The sequence below is a fragment of the Gymnoscopelus microlampas genome, assembly GCF_963454915.1.
Source record: "Gymnoscopelus microlampas genome assembly, chromosome: 13".
NCBI lineage: Eukaryota > Metazoa > Chordata > Actinopteri > Myctophiformes > Myctophidae > Gymnoscopelus > Gymnoscopelus microlampas.
Window position 1 is genome coordinate 17,696,625 of NC_139950.1, and position 15,377 is coordinate 17,712,001.

Sequence of the window (15,377 nt, forward strand, 5' to 3'; positions counted from 1 at the left end):
GAGTACTTCTTCCACCACTGGTCTCACGGACCTGTCTAGCTCTGACTAGCGTGGATATAAGAGTTTAACCACATGAATCCTAGCGTTCGCATACCACCTCATAATCATGATGAAACCTAATGGTAATGCAACTGAAGTTAGTTACTCACTGTTAATCTCAAGTCTCACAAACTTGTCTAGGTCTTACTAGTGTGGATAAAGGGCTGTTCACGCCAAGCACAGACCTTTATTCGTGCTTGTCAGACCTAGACAGGTCCGTGAGAGTCTATAACTATATACAGTAGATATAGTTTTATAGCTTTCTAACTCAAGTGGATGGCAGAGTCCACCCCACAACTATAACGATGGTGAACAATATTGTCAGTTATCTTTATAGTTATAGTGCTGCTTGGTGTGAACCGTTAATGATAAGATTTTAACCACCTATGAGCCCTCCGTTCCTATTCCTCGTGTTCCTACATGAAAATAGCCTACATCTACAAGCTCGAGGTTGCAGATCGGCTGTTTTCCCGCGAAGAGATTTGATGTAGAGGGGGGAAAAGGAGGGGCTCTAGTATAGACCCCTGGGGGACTCCAGGTCAATGGTAAATGGTGCATTTATATATCGCTTTTATCCAAAGCGCTTTACATAGATTGCGCATTACATTCACCCATTCACAACACACATTCATACACCGACGGCGGAGGAAACCATGCAAGGCACCAAACCTGCTCATCGGGAGCAATTAGGGGTTCAGGGTCTTGCTCAAGGACACTTCGACGCTAACTCTGGGGGAGCCCGGGATCGAACCGGCCGCTCTACCCCTGAGCCACTGCCGCCCTTGCCACCCCCGCTTCGCCAATGAAGTTAAAGTGGTGAAGAAGGATCGTTGTTGTGATGTGAGCGCATTCTCTGTCTGTCCTGATGAAACCTCATAATAATGATGAAACCTTGCGGTAATGCAATTGAAGTTACTCATTCTTAATCTCCAGTCTCAAGGAGCTGTCAAGGTCTGAAGTATAGAGCGCGTACGAGAATCGGGATCATTGTTGTGTTGTGCGAGCGCTCTCTGTCTGCCTTGATTAAACAACGGGGCCCGCTCCAAATCAAAGATACAATTAGCCGCTGGCAACCGCCAGTCAGGTAATCTCCATAATTATCATTTCATCTTCCTCTCCTTCCCTTATGGGTCTGCTGCTGCAAACAGCTGCTCCAATACCACTGTAGCATTGGCATGGTAAACGCCAAAGGATCGATTTTGCAGTGTTGATTTCGTTGACAAAAAATGTTCGTCGGCTACCTTTTTTCACTGACCAAAACTAAATAAAAACTAAATAAAAACTAAGCTACGATGACTAAAACTAATATACTGAGAATTTCGTCAACAAATAAAAACTAGACTAAAATGTTAGTGAGGGACTAGTGGAGAAGAGATCCTGTAGAACTAAAAGACAAGTCATTTTGTGTTTGGTTGCGCTCGGGCGTTGCGCTCTGAAAATAGCTGATCTACAAGCTCACAACGCGTCGCGCTGCGACGCGTTGTGAGCTTGTAGATCGGCTATTTTCAGCATGCAACCAAGTGTAAAATAACAAGCCATTACGACGCCATCAAGGCACCGCCAAAATAAACTTGAGTTGACTAAATCAGCTGTAGATTTAGTCGACTATAATCTTATGATATTAAGTCGACTAAAACTAGACAAAAATAAAACATTTCAGATGACTAAAATATGACTAAAACTAAATGGAATTTGCAGTCCAAATCAACACTATCGCATGGTTCTGGTCCCAGTCAGCTGGTATAGGCTATACTCTATGGTGAGAGGGAATTTGAGGATAATCCCGGCATTGATGCAACAGCAGCATTGTTCCCTGTGCTCCGCCTGTAATACAATTTGAAGCCTGGAAGGACTCCATGTACAGTAGGAGTGTTGAAATCTCTGACAACAATGGGTGGCGTGCGCGAGCGAGTGCGTGCGTGCGTGCCTGATTTATACTTCAATGCATGGTGGTGTCGTGCACCGGAATTAACGTGTGTAATAATACACTTGTGTGTGTGTGTGTGTGTGTGTGTGTGATGTTTGGGACCATCCAACAGCAGGCGTGAAATCATAGTGCACCATGGGACCCCGTGGGAGCCGTAGGTATAGTTGGTTCAGAAGCACCAGATGTTGTGAGCAGCAGCAGTGTTTAGGGGGGGGGGGGGGGGGGGGGGCGTTAGTCATGGGGCACCAATGTAGCAGCGCAACAGGGGACTAGAATGACAGTCGCTCAGATTGCTGGCTAATTCGGCAGGTACATGGGGATTTATACACTCCACTGATGGGACTCGGGAGTAACAAATAAAGTGATAATTTGGGTTTTTATGACGCGTCTGGAGGAAACATTTAAAAGGCATTCAAGGAGTGTTTTGGGTGGCCTGTTTTGCCCCCCCCGCCCCCCACCATGGTGTTAATGGTATCGTCTCCATTAGACACTTGTCCGAGTCAATTAACATACATACCACGGTTAATGTATGTGTCATGATGTAATCATTTATGTCTGAAAAGTAACTAGTAACTAAACATTTCAAATAATTGTAGTGGAGTAAAAGTGCAACATTTGCCTCTGACTGAGATGTAGTGGAGTAGAAGTAAAAGTATTGGGAATTGGAAATACTCAAGTAAAGTACAAATACCTCACAATTGTACTGTAGTGCAGTACTTAAGTAAATGTACTTAGTTACTTTCCACCACTGACATACACACATTACTGTATAACCATTTTGGCAGAAAAATGTATCAGCTTTTGACCCCATCGTAGAGCTGCTAATTAATATTTTCATAATTGATTAATCTTTGAATTATTTCTCCGGTGTTTTTGATTAATTTGGACTTTAAAATAGTGGTGAAATAAAGGTAATACATTACAAAATACTGGCAGACGCTCATTACTCATCGGGGACACAGACATCTGGAAATTGCTGTGTTTACCAAGCATTCAAAAAACATTGCTTTTCATTCTGTCATTATGAAAGAACCTGCGTTGAAATGGATACAATGTAGTGTTCAGTATTTAGTCACAAGCTCTTGTTAACACTTTTCTTTGGTTCAATATTTATAAACAGACACTTAAGCACTTCAACTTTTTTGAGAGAAAATAGCTTGTAGATTGGCTATGTTCATACTTGTGCGCGACATCCTTGCATGACGATATATTTACGAAAAAAACAACAACATAAAAACATTGAAATATGGAGATACAAGATTTCTGCCCGACAGCAACGATTATTACACTGTAGGTGCGTTTGTTTTGTGACATGAATGTGTACTTGTAAAGTAAGTTTCCAAACTGAAAACTGAAAGCTTTTGTAATCAAGGTTGTTTGGGCTAAAAGTAGGAGGACATTGGAGGCTGCATTTTGGTGACAGTGGGTATTTATCTAAGTGTCAAAGCGGGGTGCCATAAATTAGTGTGGCGATGATGGGGCAATATCTTACTCAGCCAGATGCCTTCCATCTTGGCTTATACAAGTATATCCACAGCTGCTTTCAATTCCTGGAATCAATGGAGCCAAAAGCAACATCCCACACCTGTTAGGGGGTGTTGTTTTTGTTATGTATTTTATTGGCATTAAAAAAGGTTTGCTTTATCCAGGAACAGGCATAATGTCATTTAGCTCAATAACATTTTTAGCATATCAGCTCAACTTTTATATCAACAATATATTTTTTGCCTAAGTTACATCTATGCATGTGTAATAGAGTTGTATTGGGTTCCACTTGCTCCCCAAGTAATGTCTTGGTTAACCTGGCATTTTATGTTTTTTATCGTTTTTGTGGTAATAAAAAATAGTCATAAAATAGTGCTTAAGTGGTTAATGGGCATCACCTCATTGGTACCTACTGACATCATGTATGCATGTATGCGTGCATACGTGTATATGTCACCCAAGGAAAGTAGACCAATCACAGCGAACTACACAGCTCAGGAGTCCACACCTCATGTATTCCATATTTGGACATAAGGGTCGACTCGAGATAAGCAAACCCTGCTGGTCTGTACAAAGCAGGCACAGATTCCATCAGGAGACCGTTTGGCTTCCACATTTGATACATCGGCCACCTAAGCTTCAGAGTTAAGACGTCCTAACGCTTCCACTGACTAGAACGTCTGCTGCAGACCTGGAATAATCTCCAAATTACGTGGGCACGACTTCTATTAGGCCTAGATTAGACCAAGATAGAACATCACTACAACGAGTCCTAACCACTGGCTGTCGTTGAAATGACTCGGAGTGGGACGTTATTCACACACTGGACGTAAAGATTGAGGGGGTCCTGCAGTCAATTCAAGAAGTTAAAACAGAGTGTATGAGGCTAGAGACAGAGAGAAGGGGAGAGTGTAATATCTGAGGAGATATCGTCCACCAACAACAGACAACTCCCATCCCCATCACAGTCCATGAATAGCAGCAGCATTGATGATGAACTACCGCTCCCGGAAGGAGTGAAGTCTCAATATATCCTGACTCGGGTCTCTTGTTGCGAGTGTACGTGCCTTGACGTCTCTCTTCAAACACATGAAGGGAAGCCACAACAACCTCTCCTGCCACATGCTGAGGAAAGAACACATCCCTTCAGCAGCCTGTCAGCAGATAATAAGCTCTATAACCGGCCAAACACAAGGAGACACGGACGAACCAAGATGTTACAGTCATCAACAGGTTACCAAGACGTTAGCTCATCCAGGAGAAGTAAAGACGCATCAAATGTCTTACACGGGACAGACACCTTACATCTGTAAAGAGTGTGGCAAGAGTTTCAGAAAGCTATGGATGCTGAAGACACACCAGCGCGTCCACACTGGAGAGAAACCTTTCCACTGTAAACCGTGTGACAAGAGTTTCAGTCAGTCGGGTAGTTTGAAGAGACACCTGCGTCTCCACACCGGAGAAAAACCTTTCCATTGTAAACAGTGTAACAAGAGTTTCAATGACTCAGATACTCTGAAAAAACACCTGCGTATCCACACCGGAGAAAAGCCTTTCCACTGTAAACAGTGCAACAAGAGTTTCCTTCATTCAAGTAATCTGGTGAAACATCTGCACATCCACACTGGAGGCTGATCTTGGATGCTGCTGGACTGATCAGCATACGATTTACAATTTAGGCACTTCTTATCCAGAGTGACTTACAATAAGCAAGGCAAACACATACAGTACATCAAATTATGCAGAGTGTCCCGTTTCACAACGTTTCATCTGACCAGTTTCATTGGATTTCATCGGATCAAATCGACAGGAAGTGGAAAACACACAGCCTAGGAAACGGGTGAATAGGGTTCGGCCGATGGTTGATTTAAGCAGTCACACCTGACCCACCTGAGGAAGACAAATTGGACTCAGAGCTGGCTGTGACGACACACCTGTTGTGCATCGAGCCAATCGATCCACACAGGATGAATCAGCCACCCCACACACTCACTTAGGGAGAGCCTCTGTCATGGCAGGTTGTTTTATCTGCCTCTGTCTGGATCTTATTTCTGTGAGCCAACTATTAACGATTGTACTACCTAAGGCAGTGGTTCTAAAACGTTTTAGTTTCGAGGTCCCCTATAACTCTGAGAGTGTACGAATGGAACCAAATGGACCCTTACGGGTCCATTTGGTTCCATTCGTACACTCTCAGAGTTATAGACCTGTAAGGGTTCATTTGTTACCTCAAGGAACCCTGATGCATGCATACCCCCACAAAAAAGCTGTTCTAGACCGCTGTCTCCTTTGGTGCCACACCTTACAGAAAGAATACACAGGTCTGTGATACAGTACTGTATGTATCGTTATGTAGTGTACTCCATTAGGCCTAGATAAAGAGCAGCCTCCTCCAGTTATCATCCCACATCTACAGTATACAGTGTTTGTTTCAGATGCATATTTCTGCTATTCCCTGGGCCAATATGTTCCGCCTCAGTGAGTAATCGGCATGCGTTGAAAGCTAATTTTACAAAAGAATACAACACTATTCTATTGACCATTCACTCAAGTGTCAATATATACAGTATTCAATGCCAGCATTGCATCCTCGTTATCTTCAATATAAAGCCTTCAGACTTCTGAGCTTTGAATAACGTTATGAGAAAATCTTGTTGAGCAACAGAAATACTTCCTCTTTAAGGTTACAGATGATATATACTCGCCTGTATTGGGGCGAGTATCTCTCTATCTATCTATCTCTCTATCTCTCTATCTATCTATATAGTGTTAGTCTGTTTCACCAGATAACAGCATAATCCCATCTCATTAAAGATGTAATTAGTTATTATCATCTAATTAACTAGGGAAGGAAAGCAATGTACATGTTTATCAAAATTGAAAGTGTTAATACATTTTAATATCAATTTGAGCTGAGCATCAAGTAAGGCTTGTGTTTGTGGACACTTTCAAGCATACAGTCATAACCCCTAAACATCATTTCAAAATACCCATCATGTCTCATCATTAAACACATTTTTAGAAGGACCATTCGTTGCATCATGTTTGGTATAGGCTACCGTTTGTTGTCACTATGACAATAACATGCCACAGAACAATATCGTTGCTGTCGGGTGGAAACCTTGTATGTCCAAAACGTACTTATCATCAGCAAATGGGGGGGGGGGGGGGGGGGGAATAACCTATTTTCCAATGGACCTAATGTAGTTATCATGAAGTCACAAGCTCTTTAATACTTTTCTTTACTCTAATATTCTTTATCCCACGATTTTGCAACCCCATTTGCAGTGGTGGCTTAATCGAACTCAGGACAGCGCTACCGACTGCGCCACCATGCCCCCTCTTTAATACTTTTTATTGGTTATATTTATAATAACACTTGGTTAAACACTTAACCACTTTCACTTCTAGTTTCAAGACGTAAAAAATGCTAAAATAGCATATTTGAGAGGAAATATGGAGATACAAGTTTTCTGCCCGACAGCAACGATGTAAAGAAAGCAGGGAAGAAACCTGACTCCTCTACAGAACATGCCAGACACTAGCCTGGGACCAGACGAATCTGCCAGTGCAAAAAAAATTGCCCTCTGCAATTTGGGTCTCGTTGTGAATCCATTTCCTGCTCCTGAAGTCTGGGGTGACCAATCAGGGCCCAGTATTCAAATATAGGAGACTTGGTTGTAGGTTTAACCAAATGCGTCCAGAGCCATTGTTTTGATCCCGCCCCTTGGGGGAAAAAAAACGTCCTTATAGAAGCACCAGACTCATATCCACGCAGTGATATAGTCTGGCTACGCGAGGCTAGCCTGACACCACCACTGTACATGGGTTTCTTCGCTCGCATGAATAAATAAAGACTGTAGTTCTATTATTCCATTACTAGGAAGACACAAAGCGGTGTCTGGCTAAGAAACGAAATGCCACAGAGACCCTCAGCTCATCTAGGAGTCTGCGGCACGGAACTTAACGGCACCCAGGAGAACATTCCAGAAAAGAAATATTGCCCAAAGTCTCGAATCGAGACACATTTAAGAAGACGAGGAGTTATGATCCGGGAATCATGAACAGCGGTCAGCATAAATGTTGGCAAGATCATTAGAGTTGTACAGTACGGTTTTACCTAAAACTTATGGATTCCAGTTTAATAGCTCTTCCATCAGACCGTTCACCACGGCATAAATTATTGTTGGACTCGTAGCCTTGCAGGGCCGGGCGTGACAACAAGCAGTGGTTTATATATTGTAGTTCTAATCAGTGGTGGGAAAAGTACTCCAATGTTTTACTTAAGTAAAAGTATCAATACCGCAATGTAGAAGTACTCTGTTACAAGTAAAATTCCGGAATTCAAAATTGACTTGAGTAAAAGTACAAAGGTATTGGTATCAAAATGTACTTTAAGTACCAAAAGTAAAAGTACTAAAATGTTTGAAACAACACATGTGTGAGCTTGTAGATTGGCTATTTTCAAATAGCCTAGGTATAAAATAGGGCTAAAGGGGTTAACGTATGTTTCATAATAAATATAATAATTTATATCTGTGAGTAACTAGTAACTAAAGTTTTCAAATCATTGTAGTGGAATAAAAGTACAATATTTGCCTCTGAGATGTAGTGGAGTAGAAGTAAAAGTATAGACAATTGGAAATACTCCAGTAAAGTAAAAGTACCTCAAAAATTGCACTTAAGCAAAGAGTAAATGCACTTAGTTACTTTACACTGCTGGTTCTAATTAATATTAGCTGATGCAAAAGGGTACTATACAAATAAAGATTATTATCATTATTGTTATTATTATTATTAGTAGTAGTTGCAGCAGAAGTATCTCAATAAATCCAAATCAGTACTAGCATTCGTTGTAGTTGCAGCATTTTATTTATTGAGATACATCTGCTAGCTGCTGCTACTACATTTTTAGTAATACATGTTTCTGCTTTAATTCTAGGTACATTTAATGGCATAGAACAGATGGGGTGACTCAGCAGTGTTTTATTTCGCTATGTAAGTAAAAGAGTGTAATTACTTTTACGCTCAAACATCACTCATCTCCCTCTGCCTCAGATGCCACAGAGCAGTTATTCAAGGTGAACTGTATTGCTATACATGTGTAGGTGCATAGTGCTACCGTAACTAATCCCTGCATTTGAATTTCATCGCGGTCGGGTGGAAGCCTTAGTCCAGTGCTTCTCAAACGTTTTCATGCCAGGGACCCCCAAATTGATATATATATATTTGGCCGCGGACCCCCATCGGAAAATATGTTGTGCCTGAGACTCACAGAAGCAAAGATTTGTGTTAAAATGTTCCCTTTAAGAGAAATATATTCATTTCAAAGATTTGCAAGAATCTTCACGATTTCCCCAAAAATAGCAGATCTACAAGCTCATAGCGCGGCACTCGGTGCCGCGCTATGAGCTTGTGTATCTGCTATTTTTGAATAGCCAAAGTATAAAAGGTAAAAATTATTGTGATGCTATATTCACACATTTTGCTGGGGACCCCCTGGAACCCCCTCAAGGACCCCTGGAGGTCCCCGGACCCCACTTTGAGAACCAATGCCTTAGTCTAAAACGGTTACTTTTCAGGAAATGAAAAGAATGATAGCCTAAAACATAACCTGTGTTCCAATGGAGCCAATGTAGTTATTAGTCACAAGCTCTCGTTAAAACTTTTCATTGGTTGAATATTTATAAAATTCACAGACACACTTCAAGGGATAGTTCATCCAAAAAAAGAACGTTTTTTCTATCGATTTGGTCACCCCATGGAGACTTGAATTCACTGATATGTTTTTGTTTTTGTCGCATTCCTAAGCCAATTATTTGATGACCAGCGGTTCCGGTATAGAGACACAAAGGAGACTCTCTTTGTGTCTCATACCGGAACCGCTGCCGGTCATCACATTATTTTTATTGGCTTAGGAATGCGACAAAAAACAAAAAATATCCATGAATTCAAGTCTCCATGGGGAGAATAATTGATAGAAAAAAAGTCATGTTGGGGGTGAACTAATGACTGACATTATCCCTTTCAAAACTGTTTGGAAATATTTTCGCTCCGTCTGTGCGACACTCTTGTATGACGAACTAGGGCATTCATTTACAAAAAAACAAAACGTTGAAATATGGAGATACAAGGTTTCTGCCCGACAGCAACGATTGGTGATTTTAAAGTAAGTACAGTAAAGTACAGTAGTAGAGCTCGACTCGCGCTCCGTACCGAGTCGATTGTTGGACCACGGCAGTAGTGATAGCCTTAATGATTGGACAGGGTGGCTTATGACCCGGGAGTCACTGGCTTCAATCCCTAGGTAAATCCAGGTGGGGAAATTGCAATGTAATGTCTCTCTCCTCCCTCGGCCAGCTACTGTCAGGGTTGCCAGATCTGCTTATTATAATTTCCCCGCAAGATTTTATTTGAAAATAGCAGATCTACAAGCTCACAACGCGTCGCATCGCGACACGTTGTGAGCTTGTAGATCTGCTATTTTCAAATAGCGGATTTATATGTTAAAGTGCTCATGTGGCCCATAATCGCTTCTTTTGGGCTGGTTTTCCTAGACCTGGTTGCTTGTTTCTCTCACAGAATCTGGCAACACTGGCTACTGTCATCGATGTCCTAGACCAGGGGTCTTCAACAGGGGGTCCGGGACCCCTAGGGGGGTCCTCAGAGTTACTACAGGGGGGGCCGCCAAATCTTTGTGTGATAGGATATAGTGTCCCTATTCTGAGAACTTTAGCCAAAAATAGCCGACCTACAAGCTCACAACGCTTGTAGATCGGCTATTTTCGGCAAAGAGGTTTGGTGTAGAGGGAAAAAAGAGCACAACAAGTACAGAGTGGAAGATATTGACGGTTTTAAGTGGTTAAATGTCTGAAAATACACTTTAACAAGAATCAACACTCAATCAACACTGATGATAATGCTGTCAAACAAGTCTATGAAGCTATCTATGAAATCTATGGAAAAGTTTAATCTGCGACACAATTGTATACAATATTATGTATAGTGGGGGTCCCTGCTTCATCTCTCTCTCAGATAGGGGGTCCTTGGCCTGGAAAACGTTGAAGACCCCTGTCCTAGACACTATAGCAGCACTACTAAAACCACACCAACCTATAAAATACTATGAACTGGCTACTGTATATAACTCCGATTTGTGAATGGGCGCAAGTAAGAAAATCTTAAAAAAGCATTGCGTGCTCAGCAAGTCTTCCCTGGCCAAACAAAAGGTCAACATGCTCCTGTTGCCTAGAATAACCTGAGCATGCAAAAAGCCATTCGCTTTCAACGTCTAGGGCACAGCAATTATGTAATTACCTGCAAATGTTATTTAGTTGTCGATGGCTTTAAGGAGCACTTAACCCATTTTCGAACTTATGCTCATATAATTGGTCCTCACTCACGCTCATTATAAGAAGGTACCGTTTCTGTCTACTCGCTCAGTGGAGTGTCTCAGAGGAGAGTATATGGACGGTTCAGAAACCTGAGTCCCAATGATATCAGCGGTGAGCAAGATTTTCAAACGTAATTGTTTTTTATTGATGCAGTAAAACAATGCCTTCTATTTCGGCGCTCTAACATTCCAGGAAGGGAAAGACTGAAGTCTCTATCAGCTTGGAATCCCCGTCTATTGTGTGTGTGTGTGTGTGTGTGTGTGTGTGTGTGTGTGTGTGTGTGTGTGTGTGTGTGTGTGTGTGTGTGTGTGTGTGTGTGTGTGTGTGTGTGTGTGTGTGTGTGTGTGTGTGTGTGTGTGTGTGTGTGTGTGTGTGTGTGTGTGTGTGTGTGTGTAGAATAAAGCGTTAGTCATTTTAACCTCTTTCAGTATTTTATACTTTTTAAAGGCGAACATTTTTAACAAATCTTTGCTTCTGAGGGTCCCTGGCACAACATATTTTCAGGTGGGGGTCCGCGGCCACATACATATCAATTGTGTGTGTATGTGTGTGTGTGTTACCTAAGTTGCCGGTCATCAGGTAGGCATTGTGGAAGTCCTTCATGCCCAGGCCTACGATGTGGATGAATTCCTCTATGACCTGCATGAGCTCCACTGCACCCGGGTAGATCTATGGACACACGATGAACAGAACATTCACATGCAGTCTCAGCCATGCCTGATCAAATGCAGCCATACCGTAGAAATGATGTAGAAATACTCTCCTACAAGTAAAAGTCCCAGTATTCAAAACTCTAGTATTGGCATCAAAATATACTTACTGCACCAAAAGTAAAAATACTCATTAGGCAGAATATCCCATTTCACTAGTTTTGAAATGTATAAGAATCCTTTGAAAATAGCAGATCTACTTTAGTGACAAAAAAACGAAAAAAATAAAAAGTTTAAATAATCGTTCATTAATCGTAATCAAGGCAAAAGTTTCAAATAATCACTATTGATTTGAAGTCATATCTCCTAGCCCTAGTAATAAGAAGAATGCAAACCATACAGGACATTATAAAAGAGTGGAGAAAAAAAGCTCACACATGTTGTCCTTAACGGACATTGGCGTCACAGACCCAACCACTTGGTATTTAGCACACAGGATTGCCTGGCTACCCTTCTAAAACACAGCAACAAGTCAATAGGTTTTGGATCGGTTTGGGCGGCCTTTAATGGGGAAACCAGCTATCAGTATTGATTCAAATCGTTGCTGTCGGGCAGAAACCTTGCATCTCCATTTTTCAGATTACGGCGTAAGATTGGGAGTGAGTCTGTAGTTCTAATAGGCTCTATTCACAGCAGCCATATTATGAAGACATTCACAGGTGTTACCAATGATACTAATGAAGGCTCTGTTCCATTTAGTCTAGCATAGTGGTTTCCACGACCCCCATAACTCTGAGAGTGTACAAAGGGAACCAAATGGACCCTTACGGGTCCATTTGGTTCCATTTGTACACTCTCAGAGTTACACCTGTAAGGGGCCATTTGGAAGCCCATGAGGGTCCCTGGACCCCAACTGTAGACCCACTGGTGTTTCCAGTGGGCCAACATGCACAATATCAGCACCCTGACTCTTTGACCAGAATGGAACAGAGCCTTCATTAGTATCATTGGTAACACCTGTGAATGTCTTCATAATATGGCTGCTGTGAATAGAGCATATTGCAATGGGGAGTTCATTCCACAGTTTGGGAGCCAGAAGGGAGAAGAGTCTGGGACGTGTGGAGCGCTGTCCCGGATATTAACAAGAGCTTGTGACAAAATAATAACTACATTGCATCCATTTGAACAGATATAGTTTTGATCATTTTCTGAAAAGTTACGGTTTTGGATACATACAAGGTTCCTGCCCGACAGTGACGGTAAACAATATAAACGGGGGGAGAATAAAAGCTTAGAAAATGGGTGTCCTTAACGGACACTGTCATCACAGATCTATCATCTAATCACTGGGTTAGCACACAGGATTGTTGCCTGGCTACCCTTCTAAAACAGAGTAACGAGTCAATAGGTTTGGATGGGTTTGTGCGTCCTTTAAATGGGAAAGCAGCTATCAGTGTTGATTCAAATGCAACAGGGGAGCTTCAGCACCAGGGTCAGCCAAGGCCTGTCATTGTTGCCTGACTACTAGGGCTTGGAAAATAACCCAAAATGTATTAAAAAAAACACTTTTTTTTTGACACAAAACAATTCTAGTAAATGTTTTAAAATGTATTAGTCTGATTAACCACTTAACCCTGTAGTATAGTTCACTGTACAATGGTGGCGTACCAAATAGTGAACATTGCAGATCTACAAGCTCACTGCAAGTTCATTAATTATAATTGAGGCAAAAGTTTGAAATAATCGTGATTTGAAAAGTCATATCACCCACTCCTACTTAAAGGGATATTTCACTTTCAAAATAAATTTGAGTAATTTTATCGTCTACTCAGGCTTTTGGGAGCACCCCAGACAGTTGTAAGTTGCTTGATTCAGTATTTAGATATATCATATTTATTTTATCAGACACGTCCCCTTCCTATACGAACCCATTGTAACTTCAAACTCCATTTTAACCATGATAGATTCATCAAGAACACCGGTCCTTGGTTCTGGTGACTCATACTTCCCTCCTAATACGTGAGGGGCCGTGTTTTTTCAATAACTTTCTTCATAAAAAAAGATTTGGAAAATGAGAGTCACCAGAACCAAGGACCGGTGTTCTTGATGAGTTTGAAGTTACAATGGGTTTGTATAGGAATATAAAACTGTCTGGGGTGTTCACAAAAGCCTGAGTAGATGATAAAATGAACCGATTAAAAAAAAAAAGTGAAATATCCCTTTAACCCTTCTAAAACGCAGTAACGAGTCAATAGAATTGGATGGGTTTGTGCGTCCTTTAAATGGTAAAGATTCAAATTGCAGCAGGGGACCTTCATTCAGCACCCTTGGACAGAGCCACCAGGGTCAGCCAGTCCTCCTGCCTGCCTGCCTGGCCTGTCAGCACAGCTGTCACCCCCGAGTCGATACGCCTAAGACATGCTAATCCCATAAATTGCCTGGAAGGTGATTGGACCACTATCCTGATTTCAAATCTATTGACGACGGGTCGGATCTAATCAAAGGGTTTTGGGATTTGGGGCTGAACCATTTTGGGCTCCTTGATTTAAATAATGCACACTGCGGTGATTATAGTAGCATGATGTTGTACGCTGTCCAAGCTGTGGAGTATAGGGCTGCGAACATCGATTTTTTTTCCTCAGCGATTATTCTATAGATTACTTTTCCAATTCATGGAATGATCGAGAAAAATGGTTGTTGCTGTCTTTTTTCTTTCTTTCTTTATATATCAAGGAATTGATTAATCCTTTAAGTTATTTCATACTTTGTCGCAAAACAATGTCGTGCACAAAAAAGCTTTCTTTCTACGCTTGTAGATCAGCTACAAGCTAACGTTTCTAATCTTGTAGATCAGCTATGTTTAGGTTTTTAGAAATTATTTTAAAACATTTCTGAACCTTTTCGCCTATATTGATGTCCAAAATAAGGATTGATTGTTAATCAAATCTTTTATTCAATGGTGATGAATAATGAATGTGACTCCAACCTGACGATGCAAGGCAATTACGAGCCCTAACCAAACAAAAGGATTCTGAGTGGCATCCAGTAATTAACACCTCACTCAGGGTGCACGTCCCACAACACCCAAGGGTAACGGGAACGCAAAACACACTCGCCTCCCTTTTTTTCCGTGGACCGCCCCGCCCCCAGCGGTTCTTGTATTCTTGTATTTGTTTTACTGAGGTTAACGTTAGGAATACGTTAATAGGCATAGTTTTACTGAGGTTAACGTTAGGAATACGTTAATAGGCATAGTTTTACTGAGGTTAACGTTAGGAATACGTTAATAGGCATAGTTTTACTGAGGTTAACGTTAGGAATAAGTTAATAGGCATAGTTTTACTGAGGTTAACGTTAGGAATAAGTTAATAGGCATAGTTTTACTGAGGTTAATGTTAGGAATAAGTTAATAGGCATAGTTTTACTGAGGTTAACGTTAGGAATAAGTTAATAGGCATAGTTTTACTGAGGTTAACGTTAGGAATAAGGTTAGGTTTAGTCATAGTTTTACTGAGATTAAGTTTAGGAATAAGGTTTAGGTTCAGGTCGACGGATTTGACCCGGGGGGAACGTGTTTTGGGCAGAGCGTTCTACCCAAGGCAAATATCCCCCCATGTTGTGTGCAAGGGGTGGAAGAAGTACTCAGGTTGTATGTTTAAAAAATATATGTTTTGTAATCTAAATCTGTAAAGTAAACTAGTCACTAAAGCTGTCAATTGTAGTGGAGTAAAGTAGTAGAGTATCAAAAAAAATAGAATACTCAATTACAAGTACCTAAAAATTGTCCAAAACTGTTACTTTTCAAAGTAAAAAATAGCAAAAATAGCAGATCTACAAGCTCAAAACTCGCCGATTCCAGCTTGCAGATCTGCTTTTTGTAAT

At 41.3% G+C, this 15,377-nt stretch overlaps 1 protein-coding gene across 3 annotated transcripts in view; it reads right to left on the bottom strand.

Moving 5' to 3' along the window:
• adgrb3 (adhesion G protein-coupled receptor B3) overlaps window positions 1-15,377 on the bottom strand; it is a gene marked incomplete at its 5' end in the record, with an annotated part of 241,850 nt that overhangs the window by 90,825 nt on the left and 135,648 nt on the right. For all 3 annotated transcript variants that reach the window (XM_084076725.1, XM_084076727.1, XM_084076726.1), the window contains one exon: window positions 11,406-11,514. In XM_084076725.1, the coding sequence (XP_083932851.1) occupies window positions 11,406-11,514 (109 nt within the window). The remainder of the gene's footprint in view (window positions 1-11,405; window positions 11,515-15,377) is intronic.